The sequence below is a fragment of the Eleginops maclovinus genome, chromosome 23 (genome assembly GCF_036324505.1).
Source record: "Eleginops maclovinus isolate JMC-PN-2008 ecotype Puerto Natales chromosome 23, JC_Emac_rtc_rv5, whole genome shotgun sequence".
Classification (NCBI taxonomy): domain Eukaryota; kingdom Metazoa; phylum Chordata; class Actinopteri; order Perciformes; family Eleginopidae; genus Eleginops; species Eleginops maclovinus.
In genome coordinates, this window is record NC_086371.1 from 20,741,530 (window position 1) to 20,757,796 (window position 16,267).

The following is a 16,267-nucleotide window of genomic DNA, read 5'->3' on the forward strand; positions in this document are numbered from 1 at the left end:
CATTGACTTACACATTATATCATGTTGGTATCACTAAATTGAAATCTAACGTGTAAAAACTTGTTTTACAGGAAGTTATGTGCCAAACCATATTTTGGCTAGGAGCAATGACCTACTGTATTATCGATAGCATTGACCTACTTGGAAACCATTGGTGCTGAAGAGTACTGGTTTAAGTTTTTTATGTAAGGACAGAGCCAGCCTAATTGTGTCCCCCTGCTTCAAGTCTTTATAGCTACTTATGCTAATGCAAACGTTAATGCTAACATCATCCTGGCCCCAGCTTCATATTCACCGTACAGACGTGAGAGTGGTATTAATTTTCTCATTTAACTCTCAGCAAGAAAGCAAGATAACACATATTCCATACATTTCAAACTATTGCTTTATATCCTAGGGATGTAAGCGGGCATGTTTCATCACTCCTGTGATTGCACGGGCAGTGACATTGAACCGCATTTAGCCAACATTGGGACAATCAGAAGAAGGACAATGTGCAGAAGCTTCTATGATATCTGTAGCTTTGGCTGCTTTCATACAGAAAAGAAACATCCCCCTCTTTTCTTTATTGCCTGTCATGCTCCAGCAATCACAGGGAGATTAACATCGAGGTATAAAAACACCTCTTCTTCTTGTTTCCATGGGTTAAACACAGTTACTCCATGCAATGTGGTTTTGTTTTGGTGTTTAGATAATGTCAAATTTACCATAAGACCAGGTTTTATATCAGGGAATATCATACTATATGTAATATCTGCTTATTTTTTACCCCACCATGAAGCCTCTTCTACCTGCTAATATCTGTCTGTGTGCTTTTATTTTGCTTTGTGACGCTCTCAGTCAGTCGAAGCAACACTTGCTGCTGTTTCGAATCCATGTGGATATGTTACTGCCTGCTTTTTTCTAGTGCTACGAACATAGGGCCCTGTCAAAGTGCAAAGTACTTAAGGTTAGGGTGGACAGAAGATAATGTGTATGGACATTTCTCTCTACTGCCAGTAATGCATGCAAAGCAATGGAAATTGGGAATGCCGAGACGATTTCCGCATAAATCATATGAAAGGTTATAATAGCTGTACCCAGCTGTAGTGGGACAAAGTGCTACACAAGAGGTAGGCTGTAATCAATACAAAGGCGCACAATTGCCATTAGTCAACGCCCCCATTCGCTGTGCCAGCCTCATCGACTGTACTGTTTTTATGTTGGAGAGTAACTCACTGCTTTTTATCTTTTCTTTTCTTTTGTCTTGTTGTTTTTTCTATTATTATTTTTGTTTCTGTCTGTTGTTCTGTACTCCAGAAATGAGGTCTAGTAAATATAGCAGTAAGTGATGTGGCTTCTTGTCTTGCTCTCTTTGTCCGTCTGTCTCCGCATGCCTTTTCCCGCCCGTTGGCTTCTCTTTCCTTCTGCCTTTGGTTCATTTTTCTCCCTTCGCTTTTGATTTCGTGTCATTTCAGTTGATCATTTCTGGGGGTCACAGAGCTGAGGCTGTCTGAGTTGTCTGTCTGTTACTGGACGGTACACGCGTCAATCACTATGATTGACGGCACTAATTAACTTATATCCTGGTTCAGCGTATACAAGACATGAAAACTATTTATCTGCTCCAAAGTGGACATTACACCTGACCCTATCTGTCTCTTTCCTTTTACCACGACAACTTTCTGCGCTGGCAGAGCTTCTCAGAATTGAATTTATGGGTATGGAACATTATTATTCATTTTGCTGTGCTTAAAAGCTTTGCCAAGATCCTCTCACAGTCACACATTATTGTACCATCTTCTTTCTAAAACAACTAGGTCTCCCTCAACCTGTCCCTCTTTTTCTCCTGCCCACCAACCCGCTTTAACACGTGACCTCCCTTCTCTGCATGCATCCCCCTTACTGACATTACAAATTAAGAAGAGAAAAATTAACTAAGAAGGAAATGTAAATGAAAGATAGTGCAGAAGTGAATTAGAACACAATGAAACAGGTCTGCTGTGAATCAAAGTGAAATTGGACACTGTATCGGAGCAAAAGCTGCCTTCTTTCCTCAACAATCAGAGAACGTTTCGCTTCATCGATACCTACAAGTCTCTGGCCCGTCCCCTGGGCTTTGGCAATTTGCATATTGGCTTCAGCAGCCTGTCGAATAAAAACATGCAAGCTGCGAGTATTTTTGCAAAGCGTTGCCAAAAGCGAGCCAAAGGCCTGAGCACATAGTCCGTCCTTATTATTCTGCCCTTGATTGACTCCGTGTCAGAGTCAAGAGCTCGCCTGTCCTAAATCACCATCGCTGTTGGCTCCACTGTGCCAGCGAGTGGTTTTCCATTTCCCCTTTCGCTTTTCTGTATCAGTACCCTGTGACACACACACAATGCCGGGCCAGGGCTCTCATGGGCTTGTCAATCTCTACAGAGGCCCTTTATTTAGAACCCCCTCCTTTAACCCCCTTCCTTCCTCTTCAGTGGCGTGTCTGTAGGGGAGACGGATAAAGGTTATGGGATTCGTTAGGTCATAACAGTTTAATTAATCTACCCCAGCTGATCTTACTAAACCCAATCAATCACTACATTCTGATGTATTTTACCATACTTTCAGTCAACATTATATCATATAAACCACTGGTAGATAAATAAACAGAGTTTTCAGCCTATAGGTATCACTGTGTAAAGCGGACAGCATCAGTTTAGGTACAAAGTAATAAGAAACATTAAAACTAACATATTTGCATAACAGTGGGTTCATGACATTGAGAAACAGGGATCTTCTGGGACTTTAATTCAGCCGTGACTAACAATCCAAGGGCCTTTTTTAATCTAGTTTTAGCTGATAAGAGGACAAAGTCATGACAGTCTGGTTTCTGGGGACTAGTTTCTCCCCGGGCCTTTCTCCCGGACACGCCTCCCCCTCCTCTCCCTCTGTCTACTTGTTTCCTTCTGCTCCTCCTTCCTCTCCACTTAGCCTTTTCTCCTTTTATTCCCCCATGTTCTGTTCTGTTTGTTGCTCCCTGTCATTGTGACGTCGCGCTTCAGACACAGAGTGTTACACCACAGCGGGCCCAAAAAAATTTGAATTAACCTAGATAAACCAATATGTTGAAGTATTCACAAACTTGTTAATAGAGTTGAATGTAGTTCAGTGTAACATGATCTAAATCTGTCTTAAGATGCTCCCAAAGGAAAGGGTTCACTTTGACATAAAAGTGCTGTAACGAGTTCTATCTTTACAAGTGTTGTCAGGAGAAATTTGAATGAGCAAATCGTGAATCTAGAATTCAAAAAATCTTTATTTAGGCTTCATTTATTTTTTTTTATTTTTTTTTACAGTTTTTGGTCAATACAATAGCTAACCAATGGAAATATTAATTTTCGTTTATGGTAGCTAAGATGTGTTTTCAAATTTAGGTGAAAAACCAATTATGCCAAAATATCACATGTAATACATTTCATGACAAAAAAAAACCGAATACCATAATACCATGGTTTATGTTTTTAGAGTTTTTCATGCAAAACTTAATTGCTACAAACTTACTTCTCTAGTAAAATTAGCAAAATAACTAAGTTAAAGATTAACAGTTTTTTTTACAAGTCGTACGTAAAAAATACCTTTTTAGGAATATATGTTTTAAGAGACCAGGCTGCATTTTGATCCCATCAGATTCATGTCAAATCTGTGAATAGTCAAACTTGAAACAAAAGCAGAAACCAGAGAAAAATACAAATGATTATTAAGTGTCATGTTTCCCATTTTTCTGTCACTTTTTGTGACGGTTATACTTGTGCTGAGCTTTTTGAATACTTAACATTTATGCTCTCCGCCCATTGTGGTGTCAACACTTTGAACAAAATATGCTTATTTAATTCTTTTTCATCTGGACAACTTATCTTTTGAGGATTTCATCCATACAGGCATGCATTCAGATCCCATCCAGTGTCTACTGTAGCATTACATCTAACGTCCGTTTTAAATACATGTGTACAGGGACAGCAGGAAGACTGTGTCAGGATGTAGCTCTGCTTTTCATCATAACATTCTTGAACTTTGAGAATTACTCCTGTGTAGCAGCACTGTTTGACTATAGTACAGTTTAAAATGAAAGGCATGTGTCTTATCAGAGCAGGAGTAGTTTTACAGTCAGCACAGGGGATAGGGTGGCAGCAGTTAATTGTTAGAAAAATGTTTCTGTAGTCACCATCAATGGAGTAGCGCTCATGCTGTGTGTGTGTGTGTGTGTGTGTGTGTGTGTGTGTGTGTGTGTGTGTGTGTGTGTGTGTGTGTGTGTTGTGATTGTCTGTCTGCCATGGATGTGTGTGTGTGTGTGTGTGTGTGTGTGTGTGTGTGTGTGTGTGTGTGTGTGTGTGTGTGTGTGTGTGTGTGTGTGTGTTTCAATCCACAGAGGCGGAGGAGCTCTACCAGAGGCGGGTGCTTACGATCACAGGCATCTGTGTGGCGCTGCTGGTGGTTGGCATCGTTTGTGTGGTGGCCTACTGCAAAACCAAGTATGTGTCTTTGAAGGGAACATAAATGACTCTCTATTAACCCACACAGTGGCTAAAATGTTCTTTAAAGTTTTTAAGACACTGGTGATTCAATTGTCTCCTGTGAGTCAAATATTATAATATGATGCATTACTAGATGATTATTACTAATGTATTGCTGTTCAAGTAACAATTCACTGTTGCAGCAGGGCAAGGTGGAGGTAATTAATTATAATAGTTCCTAACCTAGGGTGCAGGTCAACTAAAGGAAGAAATGCGGAATGAAGAAAATAATCATTTGTGAAACATTGGATGATTCCTCAGGATGTACTTAATTAAACTATTTATAATTCGCTGACATCTGCAACACACTGCATACTACCAAGTTTATCTGGACCTCCAATCCTGTTCAATTCCGACACTGTTGCCTAACCTTGATAATAAACCGTAACTGTAAAACGATTATCTAAAAAGTAAAGTGCGTGAGCGAGATTTATCAAAGAGCAGTTATAGCGATCAATCAGTTTAGCATATTTGCCAGATCACGTATTTTTCCCTCATCAACACTCCTCCAGGAAACAGAGGAAGAAGATGCACAGTCACCTGCACCAGAACCAGAACCAGTGTGTGGAGCAACCCAACCGCATGCTGGCCAATGGGCCCAATCACCCTGGGCCCGGCCCCGAGGAGATCCCCATGGTCGACGTGAGTCAAAACTGTAGAAATACACTCCAGAATCAGGTACAGGAGAGGAGATGCTAAGGGTTAAATTACTGGAAGTAAAGTCACTTTTTGAGCAACTGCACTTCCTGCTGAGGAGAAACACACTACAGGGTCAACATATTTTCATAGGCAGAGCTGCTCTCAAGGCACGAAAAATAAGTTCCCAACACAAGATTGAATGGCATAAGCTCTTAATGGCAAAACAGATGTATTGTTCTTATGTACCTTTTTGTATCTTTTTTAGATTTGTTTTTATTAGAGACACTTGCTATGATAGAGTTTATGCCAGACTGGGTCTAGTTACCAAAGACACTTTGGCACCTATCGTTTTGTTTAAGCATCTGGTAGCAATACATTTACAATTATCCATTCAGGACACATAGAATTCACATTTGTAATCTCCAGGCAGACTTCCCTTTCTTATTAAAGTGCTGCTGAAATAAATCCAGTTATGTCAGTGTTTTTAATTAAATTCCCCATCCTATAAATAGGATTTTGGTTTCAAATTTTCCAGAATCTCCTCAGATATTCATTAATGCTTGAAAAGGAAAAAGAAGAATACAGAAGACATTAGAACTGGATGTCAGGTTCACCTGAGCATGCAGAGCCTTGCTCGGTTAATGAAGTCACTGCTAGACTTTATTTAGCTTTGGTGCTTGGATTTGAACTCCACCATGAAGCTTTTCTTTGAGCCTCCAGAGCAGTTTTGCCTTCAAAAGAGCCTTTGTGTAAATAAATACTCTGATCCACTGTAAACTAAGGGCAATATGAAGCTGACAGACAGTAAAGAGAGTGGAAAAACTCCTACCATTCTCCTGAAGACATAATGTGTGCATGAGTCAGCATAACACCAACAATGACAGAGAAGTGAGGATGAGATCTGTGCCGGAGAATCCTCTTACCATTAGATATCACCTTATTATTATGTAAACATTAACTGTATGATTTAATTGTTATCAGGGAAATGATAACATAAGTAACAAGTATTGAGATGAGTTTATACAGTATGTGTGTGTCTGTGTGTTTGTATTGCAGTACATCTCCAAGAGCGTCCCAACGACAGAGTGTGTGATCAGCCACGGAGCTGAGGGTGCAGGAAACTACGCAGGCAGCCGAATGTCTACCCGCTCCCACCACTCAACCACTGCCTCACATGCTTCCAGGTAGACCTGGCACACGCACACGCACACGCACACACACACATTTAGATATATACACAAGCAATGATTGGAAAGCATTTGTTCCTAATTTTTCTTCCTATATTTTCTGTTATTTGTATTTATAGGGATTATCTCTTTTTTAGAAAGTAGCTTAATTGAGCACTCTTAAAGCAATATGTTGATCATCCAGAGTAATAGTGAAATTGTTTCAGGAATAACTATATTGTGCAAAATAACAATAGTTTCCTCACCTATTGGGACTACTCTCTCAAAACCTGAACAGTTTTCCCCATAATATGTTTATTGTACTGCCCTTATGTTATAACATAACATCAGAGAAACATACAGTTACAACACAGTTCATACACACACAACTTGCACTGCTATCAAATAATCTACAAAAATATGTTAGCTATGTGTTTTTCTCTTTTTAGACCAATACAATCTGAACGCTCCTTTCAAATCATAAAGTTTAGTCTGTTGAGATTTTTAAATTAAGTCCTCCAGTTTTATTCCAAGTACACATCATTTGACATTTAAACAGACTTTGTAATTAAATATCTCTGACTTCCTTGCAGAAGATTTAAATCTTTGGACATTCCCTAATATATACTGAATCAAAAGGAGAAACACTTTGCTGTGGACAACCAGCAAAGTTTTGTGATTGTATGCAATGTATTTTTAAAGCAAAATGATGAAATGATTCACCACTAGAGGGCAGAAAATCACCTCTCAATGCAGTGAGCTCTGATATAATGTATCAGGCTATAATGACCCACAAAACGTGTCTATCTCTTTTACTCACACAAAATCATCACAAGAGTCTATCACTGTCTTTCAGTATCACCTTTGGCCCGCCCAATCCTGAAAAAAAAAAGTCTGTCTTTGCCTTGTAGATGCTCGGACTGTTGACACCAGCAACTTGTTTATTTTGTGTTGTCTCTACTTCATGCTGGACAAATAGTTTACAATTCAGAGGTTTTTCTAGGAGATACAAAGTTTGGGGCTGAGGTCAGGGTAAGGGCAATTTTTTTTTTGTTGGGTGCTCCCTGCTGTTCTGTCTGGAACACTACAGCCTGAATTTAATTTTACTGCAATGTATGACTTTGGCATACATTAAATATTATCTTAAATCTTTAAAGAATGCTTTTGACATCTGTGGGGAAGCTAAGGATTCTTATAACTATGGCACTTATATTGATTAAAGTAACTCAACATTAATATCATCATTATTATGCAGGTGATTCGATGTGTTTGTGGCAGGATCTAGAGTACAGTCAAAGCAACACACTTTTTTTAATCACCAGTAGAGAAAGTAAAAGACTCCATGTGAGTTGTCTAACACATTGAGTAATTCCTATCATTGTGTTTCTTCTAAAATAACACAAAAAGTAATTTGTCAGTAAGTATTTCAGTAATGGCATAGGCTAATGTTACTCTGTGTGTTTACAGTTTGCTGGCCTGTAGATTTTCTTTTTATGGTTACAGCCCTGAATGCCTAGGCCAGGCAATTCCACTGGTACAATGATAATGTGTAAGTTGAACAGATGGTTATTGATTGTTAATAGGATCAGCAGTTCTAAGAGCCCTGTAATGTTTATTTTTAATAAAAACAATCACTTTATGGTTCTTCCATGAAAAATGTATTTGACCAGTATTGCAGTATAGTATCCTTACCTCATCGTTATCCTATCCTTTACGTCACTGCTGTTGTAACCTTTTAAACTTGCTCTTCTAACATCCATACCTGCAGACACGAGGAACAGACGTGGAGCATGGAGCGAACAGAGAGTATGAACTCAGACTGCCAGTCAGGAGGGCTGTCCAGCTCTGTGGGAACCAGTAAGTGCAGCAGCCCCGCATGCATGGCAAGGAGGGCCGCCCACTGGGGATGTGGGGATATGTCCGGTCCAGGAATGCAGTACGGGGATTCCTACGACTCTCTAAGAGACTCGCCTCACAGTGACAGGTAGGGAAGGTGGTAATGTGTGAGTGTGTATTTGTATCACTAACATTGTGGGGATACCATTCTTTTGGGGACATCATGGGAGTCCCCATTTGCCATATTAAGTTTTATGGCGAAAACTTACTTTTAGATTAGGGTTAGGTTTAGATTTAGTTCGGGGACTACAAATACCAAAAAGGCTTTTAAAAAGAGTGTTCAAACTAAGAAAGAGGAAAAGCAGCAGTTAAAGTTTAGTGTCCTCTAAAGGGATGGAAATGTGTGTGTGTCTCTCTGTGTGTGTGTCTGTGAGAGTGTCTTAACTCTTTAAGTCTTTGTTGATGACTCTACAAAACATTTACTTTACATTGAATTTTTCGCACTAGCCTTGTTACTCTTTGGCGCGTCCTAGTGGTTGTCAGGAATATTTCAATGTCAAGGACTTCATCGCCCAGATACTGTACTGTATACAGTACTGTGATCTTAAACCAGTGTTGTTGAGGTAGTGAAGGTAAGGAAAAAAGGAAAAACACAATGAATTAAGAGATGCTTGGTTATTTAAACAATATTGTCATGTGTGCATTCATAACAGGAAATCTATAGTTCATCTTTTGAACATTGTGATTATTGTAACTACACGTATATGCAACATCCTACTAACAATAATACAGTTTATTAATATTGAAAACGTATTTCAGACTATTTGATACCGTAAATAAACTATGTGTTAATAAAAAAACGATTTTAACAATAATATTTTGAAATTGATTTGTCTCAAACTAGCGGTGAACTGCTTTGTATCTTCCCATAATGATATTCCTGGTGATAACTCAACAGTTGCTTAAGTGGACTCACTTGAGGTTTTCTGTGGGTTTTTTTTTCATTATACCAATTATAAAAGTTTCTTGTTGAATTACTATTATTTTCATCATTCTTTTATTGCAGTATTTGAGCATTAAACAGAAAACAGAAAACACCACTAAAGAAGTGTTTATTGATGATCTCAACTAACCATAAGAAATAAGTGCAATATCATTGTCCTTATCCTTATCCTTGTTTGCGATGTCTTGATTTTTACGAAGCAATAGTTGGAGCAGGTTGACATTGAAATGTGCAGCCCTAATAAGCCTACATTATTTAGTGCTCAAAATGTTTCTTAGAGTTGGATTATTTGGGATCCCTCCTGTGGGAAAACTGTGCATTAACAACTTAACGAGGGGCAGCAGTCAAACACTCTTTTTGATGGCACATGTTCAGGAATGTTTTGATGTTCTTGAGAAGCCCTGAGTGGGTGGTGAGTTGGCTCAGCAGCCAACACTGTTGTTTTATGGCTAAAAAGATCCTGAGTGTGAGCTGGAGCCATCTGCCTGCAGTGTGTGTGTGTTTGTGTTCAGTTTGTATAATTCCATCATCAGTCCAAAGTCCTGCAGGTCAGATAGACTGGAAAAACTTAATAGCATGTATATGTTGTTGTTTGTCTGTGTATGTGTGTTAGCACTGTGAATGACTGGTAACCTGTCCATTGTTTACCCTCTTCCTCTTGCCCAGTGCATGCTGGTTAGTCTCCTGTCCTCCGGCCCTGAAGTAGGAAAGTGGTTTAGAAAACAGATGGATGAAACTCTCTGACAGAATGGTTGATACTGACGAGCGACTGCAATCAGTTCAAGCCACAAAGTGTGTCTGCATCCTATATCAGAATGTTGTACCCTATGGGATGTGACATTTAAGGATATTATCCTCAGATTTAAAACGCTGTCTAGCTTAATATCTTTGTAAAGTAGCAGAAAGAGACTTTTTTAAAATACTGAAATATTAAGTAAGTAAAAACACACTTAAATAACGTTGATTTTGAAATGTAAAGGTCTTTGCAGGGGGACCTTATCATTTATGATTTTTTGAAGGTTTATTTTTCTAACAAAAAAAAGTGTCCTATCTGTAATGCAGTAACACAAATCTTTATTACCCACAATGTTTGGTAAAATGATTTGACTGTTTTGATGACTTTAAAAGTTTTAAGCATATTTTGATGATTCTTGGGATGATTACTCGCAGTTATTTTGGCCAGGATAATTGTGAAAATGTGTACTCTAAGGTTACTGGCAATCAAACTACTGTACATTAGTGCTTAATTGAAATACATATGAAATGCAACATTGGGGAGGTAATCCATATTTTTGAGTTGTTTCGGTATCTATTGTCTAACTATCGGCTAACAGCTGGTTTGAGTAGACCTTGTCATAGCAGTAGCAAAAAAAGACGTGACTTAGACAGAGTAATAATTTGCTCTTAACTTTCCTCTCTAGGTATGTTTCGGCCCTGACCACCCCAGCACGCCTGTCTCCGGTGGAGTTCCACTATCCCCCGTTGCCGCCCCAGGTGCCCACCTTCCAGATCACCTCGCCCAACACAAGCCACGCCCTCTCCCTGCCCCCCGCCGCTGCAGCCTACCACAGAGAGGATGATCAGCCGCTGCTACGATGCCCAGATGTACGTATAGGCACAGAGTAAACCAGTCAGGTTTAACGTAAATATACTTGCTAGTATTGGTGTAGGACATTTCCTTTAGTACTGTACTATTCTAAAGTACTTGTATTTTATGGAACTTTATTATTTTACTTCACCTCAGAGGAAAATATTTATAATAATACTTTTTAGTCCACTACGATATATTTGGTTTCATGTAACTTCTCAGATTAGGGTATTAAAACATATATTTATCCTAAAAAATAGAATTATTTTTTACAAAACAGAAGAAACCACTTTAAAGTATTTAAAATGAATACAAATTGCTCTTCCTCATTTTGTTACAATATTGCACGCATGTTTATGCATCGATGATAAAAATCCAAAGGTATAACAGACACAAATTGGTGGGACTTCTGCTATATTTGGCTGTACTTCCTTCTAAGGTTTGGTTTGGAATGCAGGACGTTTTAGAGTATTTATACACCAGATATATAAGTTCTTCCACCACTGCTTCTTATTAGGATGATAAGCAGTTTCTATCATTTATCTGTTTTCTGTTTCAGGATGGAAGTTTATACAGGCAGCCCCGGCGTCCGAGGCGACCTTACCTGACCGAGAGCACAGGAAGTCTACCTTCAAGCCCCTACCGACTCCCTGACGAGGAGGCCTACGAGACAACGCAGGAGTACGCCTCTTCGCGAGAACCCATCCGCAGCCGGCGCCGCCCGCGACGCAACCGCCTCAACGGACACATCTCGCAGCGTTCTACAGGCCTACGGGACTACAGCTCGCAGAGCTTCAGCCAGTCAGAAGAAGAGGAGGAAGAGGAGGAGGAAGAGGACACTCACGGGGAGAGCACGCCTTTCCTTAGTATGCAGAACATGAACATGGACCCGCCCTTAACTGTGCCGGGCCACCGTTCGTCCTCCGGCGCGGACACACGGACTCACCGCGGGCTGAGTCGACCGGGGACGCGCAGCAACGGGCAGAGCCGCGGCTCCCAGTCGCACCGCTCCAAGGCTGACAACATGCCCCTTTAAGACTTAACCCCCCCTGCCACCACCCACCCCTCCACCTCACACACTCTCCCTCCTCCTACACACAACCAGTGGACTAGAGACCTGCACCTAGGAGAAATATTTTTATTTTGTATAACAGACAGATATTCTAAACAAATGAAATATTTATTTTCATTTCAGCAAAAATTGTCTACTAGCTAACAGCAAAGACTTTTTTTATAACGGGGGGGAAATATTTATATGTAAAGTTTTTTGATTTACAGCATTATGAGAGATGAAAAAAATAAGAGAATTACGTGCCAATTTTTTCACAAGTTAGATAAATAGAATAATATTGTGGTGCCTTTTGCTGTATGCTGAAGTCGGAGGTCCCATTGAGTTTTTGTAGCCTTTCTTATAAAGACTCCTCGTTTTTTATAGAGACCAACCCTCTTCCTCTTCCTTTTGCTTTGTTTTTTCTCTGATTTGGGATCTTCCTCTTTTTTGAACTGTGATCTGATTATGTCATCATGCAATATTGATTCCTCCTGTGTAAAAGGTGTCTGTTTACATGAGTATGATCTGCGCGATGCGCTCGTTCCACAGGGACATTAGTCACTGACGCAACCGGAAGTGAAGGGTAGTTTTTTCTTGGATGATTTTCGGATGAATCCCATCGGCCATTCATGTCGTCGTTCGCTGCCTGTCAGTCATTTGTTGTTATTTCTGTGGAAACAAGAGTGTTAGGGAGTTGTTGAGGGGAAGTAATTTCAGATTCCTGTGTAGGTGTTCAGGGTGCTGCCATGACATTGGTTGTGGATGCTGTGTGTGTGTGTGTGTGTGTGTGTGTGTGTGTGTGTGTGTGTGTGTGTGTGTGTGTGTGTGTGTGTGTGTGTGTGTGTGTGTGTGTGTGTGTGTGTGTGTGTGCGCGCGCGCGCGCCTGTATGTACATTTCATGAAGCCTCATTTGGTTGACGCCTCACCTTGGAAAGTGTTTGCTCCTGTCACCAATCCTCACGCTGCCAGAAGCTCCATTGCACTGTAAGACCCTCCCTCCATGAGCAGCCATTGGCCGGGGAGCTGCCGATCCAAACCGAACCAATCCAGTTGTAATCCAGCCTGACTCTGGCCTCCCGTGGACTGCCCAGCCCGCCCGTTTCCTATGCCAGCAGCTTAGAGCCGCACTGTGTCTCAGGACTTCCCCATCACATCACCGCCAAGAGACTCAAAGCAGAGAGCGCACGCCATCCCAGTCACAGTTCAGTCCGCAGGCCAGATCCACATCCCTCACTGTACTTCCTGTCCGTCCGTTCGTCCGTCAGGTTTGTTGCGTTCACTCGAGGCCACGATTAAAGGAGCGTAGGCTTTAAAAAAAGAACTCTTGGAATCCGAAATGAGATTCAGTTTTTTACTTTGTGTGTGTGTGTGTGTGTGTGTGTGTGTGTGTGTGTGTGTGTGTGTGTGTGTGTGTGTGTGTGTGTGTGTGTGTGTGTGTGTGGCTGATGATGATGATGATGATGATGAAAAAAGATGCAGAGACCTCATCTGTTCACTACGTTGCAGGGGCGGGAACAGGAGTTATGGGCCCCCTGAGAGGAGGATATTGCTCTGGGTCCCCTTGTGTTTGTTTTTTTGTTTTGTTTTGTTTTGTTACTCATACGAATCTACTACTTTATGAGCTTTCTCTGTGGGCCCCATGGAACCGCCTCCACCTTTCACCCCCTGTAGCGACGGCACTGCTCTGAAGGGAAAAAGCGGGTAGAACGTTTTTTTTTCTGAGACCGATTTTACTTTTTCTTTAGCTCACAGCCAAACGGTGGTATATGATAATACTGATTTCTGCATTTTGCATTCCTATACCTTTTATGAATTGAACTCCTTTTGCTTGGTCATATTGACTGAATGATCTGTTATCTGTCTGTCTCTGTCTGTCCCCCCTCCACCTCACATCGCCCCTCGCCTCTCCACGCCTTTCTCACCCGCCTTACAGACCTTCAGAAGCAACTAGCAGATGAGTTTAGGCCCCATGCTGAACAGCACAGTAACATTAGGCTGATCATGTCAGAAAAATCTCCACCTCCGGGTTTAGCCATCCTTTCAAGCTCACTGAGGATAATGAAACTGTGTCAAATACAATACGTGTCCCTATTAGAGTTAATTTCCTATTTCTTTTGTTTTCTTCCTTCACACAGGAGACGCATGGATCACAGATATATAAATTATCTTAAAATGGCGACCAACCCCTCAGATTCAGGGGAAATCATGTTAGACATTTATATTTAAAAAAAAAACATTATTTGGGTTCACGACTCAAAGTTCTGGCTAGTTTTGTCTTACTATCACTGTAATCAATCTGGGATTTGCAATGTGGAAATACTGCAAGTGAGGGTAGTGTGCTTCTAGAGCTAGTTGAATTGTTAACACCCCCCACCCTCTTTCTCCTCACCCTGCACTCCCCCCTTTGCCCCCTTTACATGCACACATACATACCACACACCAGACACTGATCGCACATTATGAAGCACACACACACACACACACACACACACACACACACACACACACACACACACACACACACACACACACACACACACACACACACACACACACACACACACACACGCACACACAAAGCCTTTACCATGTTTGTGTTTGTCAAAAAGTTTGCCTTTGTCTTTTTTACCTCCCGACTCCCTCTCTCCTCCCTACTCTCTCCCACCTTCCTTCTCTCCCCTCCCCCCTCCCCAAACCCCTCTCCTATCACCCCAACCCCTCTGCATGTCCTAGTGGTACTGGTAGTTGGGTGCATGGAAAAAGCAGCAAGCAAATCGTTTTTCCACTCGGTGAAAAAAAAAAAAAATGTGTCTTCATTTTAACATTCAGCAATAAATCCCCTTTCTCTTCATGTCCATCATTTCTTGGAATATGCTAGAAGATTTTTTGCAAGTTTTATCAAAAACATACGACTTGTAAAAGAAGAAAAATCCAAAACCATCCCTTCATATGAAAAATAAAACTTTATTCCTACCATTTTGGAACTGTCCTGTCATCTTTCTAACTAAAAACAACTGAAGTATGTTGTTTTAAATTTACAGTGCTTTAGAATCTGCTATGTTTTTATGAAGAAGGGATAAAGTCAAGAAGCCAGTGCATCAAGTGTACAAACGTGGAGTTGCCATATGACCAACAGATGGCAGCACTCACCTCAACTTGAATTGAACGTGCCATGAACTGGAACCTTCTGTGTGATAGCAGCAAATGAACGAAATTTAGAGGAAATCAAATGGATTGTTTTACTTTTGACAAACGACTCATTGTAGATGTATGATGGGTATTTAGTTTCAAATCTAGTTCATTTAAATAGGCACAGCAGACATTCTGATATAACATATCATGAAAAGAACAGGCTTGATTAATAATAATACTTCATTATGGAGTTATTTATCCCGCTTTGCCCCTTCCAGGCTCTTGTTACATGTGTCACACTGTCATATCTTACTGCCACTCTTCAATATAACCATTGTTTATCAGCATTTTTAGCAACACCGGTGTTTTTCTTGTTTAAATTATTTAAAATGTCCAAAAATGATATTATACTATATAGTCAGGTTTCAGTGAAAATGCATCGGATTGGTAAGTGAGATTTGTATTATGCTGCATAAGTCATGTGCGAGTTTTTGATCTAATATTTAAAGTAGAATTAACAAGTTCATTTTTTACAGCTTGTCATACACAATCTGATGGTTCGATCCCAGAACGTAAGTGAGTGTTAGCTTCCTTGAGCAACTGGCACCTTGCTCTCTATGAAAAGAGTGAATGGATGAATGATGACTCATTCAAATGTATGTGACGGATTACATGTTTTAAGCTACTCTCACACTAGCTGATGACAGATCTGATGAGCACAGACTCGGCCCTGTTCTTCACCGCTCTGTATCTCTAAATCTCAACTGCAACCGTAACAGCGTGTGCCATATCGTACTCCAGTCAGAATATATAACATTTTAAAGGTATTCTAGGGCATTTTCGAACTATGCGTTGACTGGAAATTTTGAAAAGATAAATGACCCCCGCCCAGATGACCCAGATTTGTAAAACTTGTAAGAAACAATGGTGCACAGTTTAGTAATGCATTGCTCATACATTTTGTAATACTGTTGTAAGTAAAAGAGAGTCACGCATATTTGGTTGTTTGCCAAATTACTTAAGTCAACACCTGAGCTGAACGCCATCAACCCAAACACCATTTGTGTAAACACACACACACACACACACACACACACACACACACACACACACACACACACACACACACACACACACACACACACACACACACACACACATCTATACACACATTATTTCAGCTGCTCACTTCCGAAAATGCATTTGTGAGAGAGGGACATAGATGCCAGGTGTGCAATTTGTATTCTCTTTATCACTTACCGGATAAAGAGAATACAAATTGCACACCTGTCACACAAACCCTGGTCCTAATTGAGCCTTTTATGA

At 40.5% G+C, this 16,267-nt stretch overlaps 1 protein-coding gene across 1 annotated transcript in view; it reads left to right on the forward strand.

Moving 5' to 3' along the window:
- The window catches only part of nrg2b (neuregulin 2b), a 48,497-nt gene extending 35,956 nt beyond the window's left edge, over positions 1-12,541 (forward strand). Inside the window, exons 6-12 of the mRNA XM_063876606.1 lie at positions 1,677-1,700; positions 4,382-4,484; positions 5,039-5,168; positions 6,222-6,349; positions 8,100-8,315; positions 10,592-10,792; positions 11,326-12,541. Of these exons, the coding sequence (XP_063732676.1) occupies positions 1,677-1,700; positions 4,382-4,484; positions 5,039-5,168; positions 6,222-6,349; positions 8,100-8,315; positions 10,592-10,792; positions 11,326-11,794 (1,271 nt within the window). The 3' untranslated portion in view covers positions 11,795-12,541. The remainder of the gene's footprint in view (positions 1-1,676; positions 1,701-4,381; positions 4,485-5,038; positions 5,169-6,221; positions 6,350-8,099; positions 8,316-10,591; positions 10,793-11,325) is intronic.
- The last annotated feature ends 3,726 nt before the right edge of the window (positions 12,542-16,267 follow it).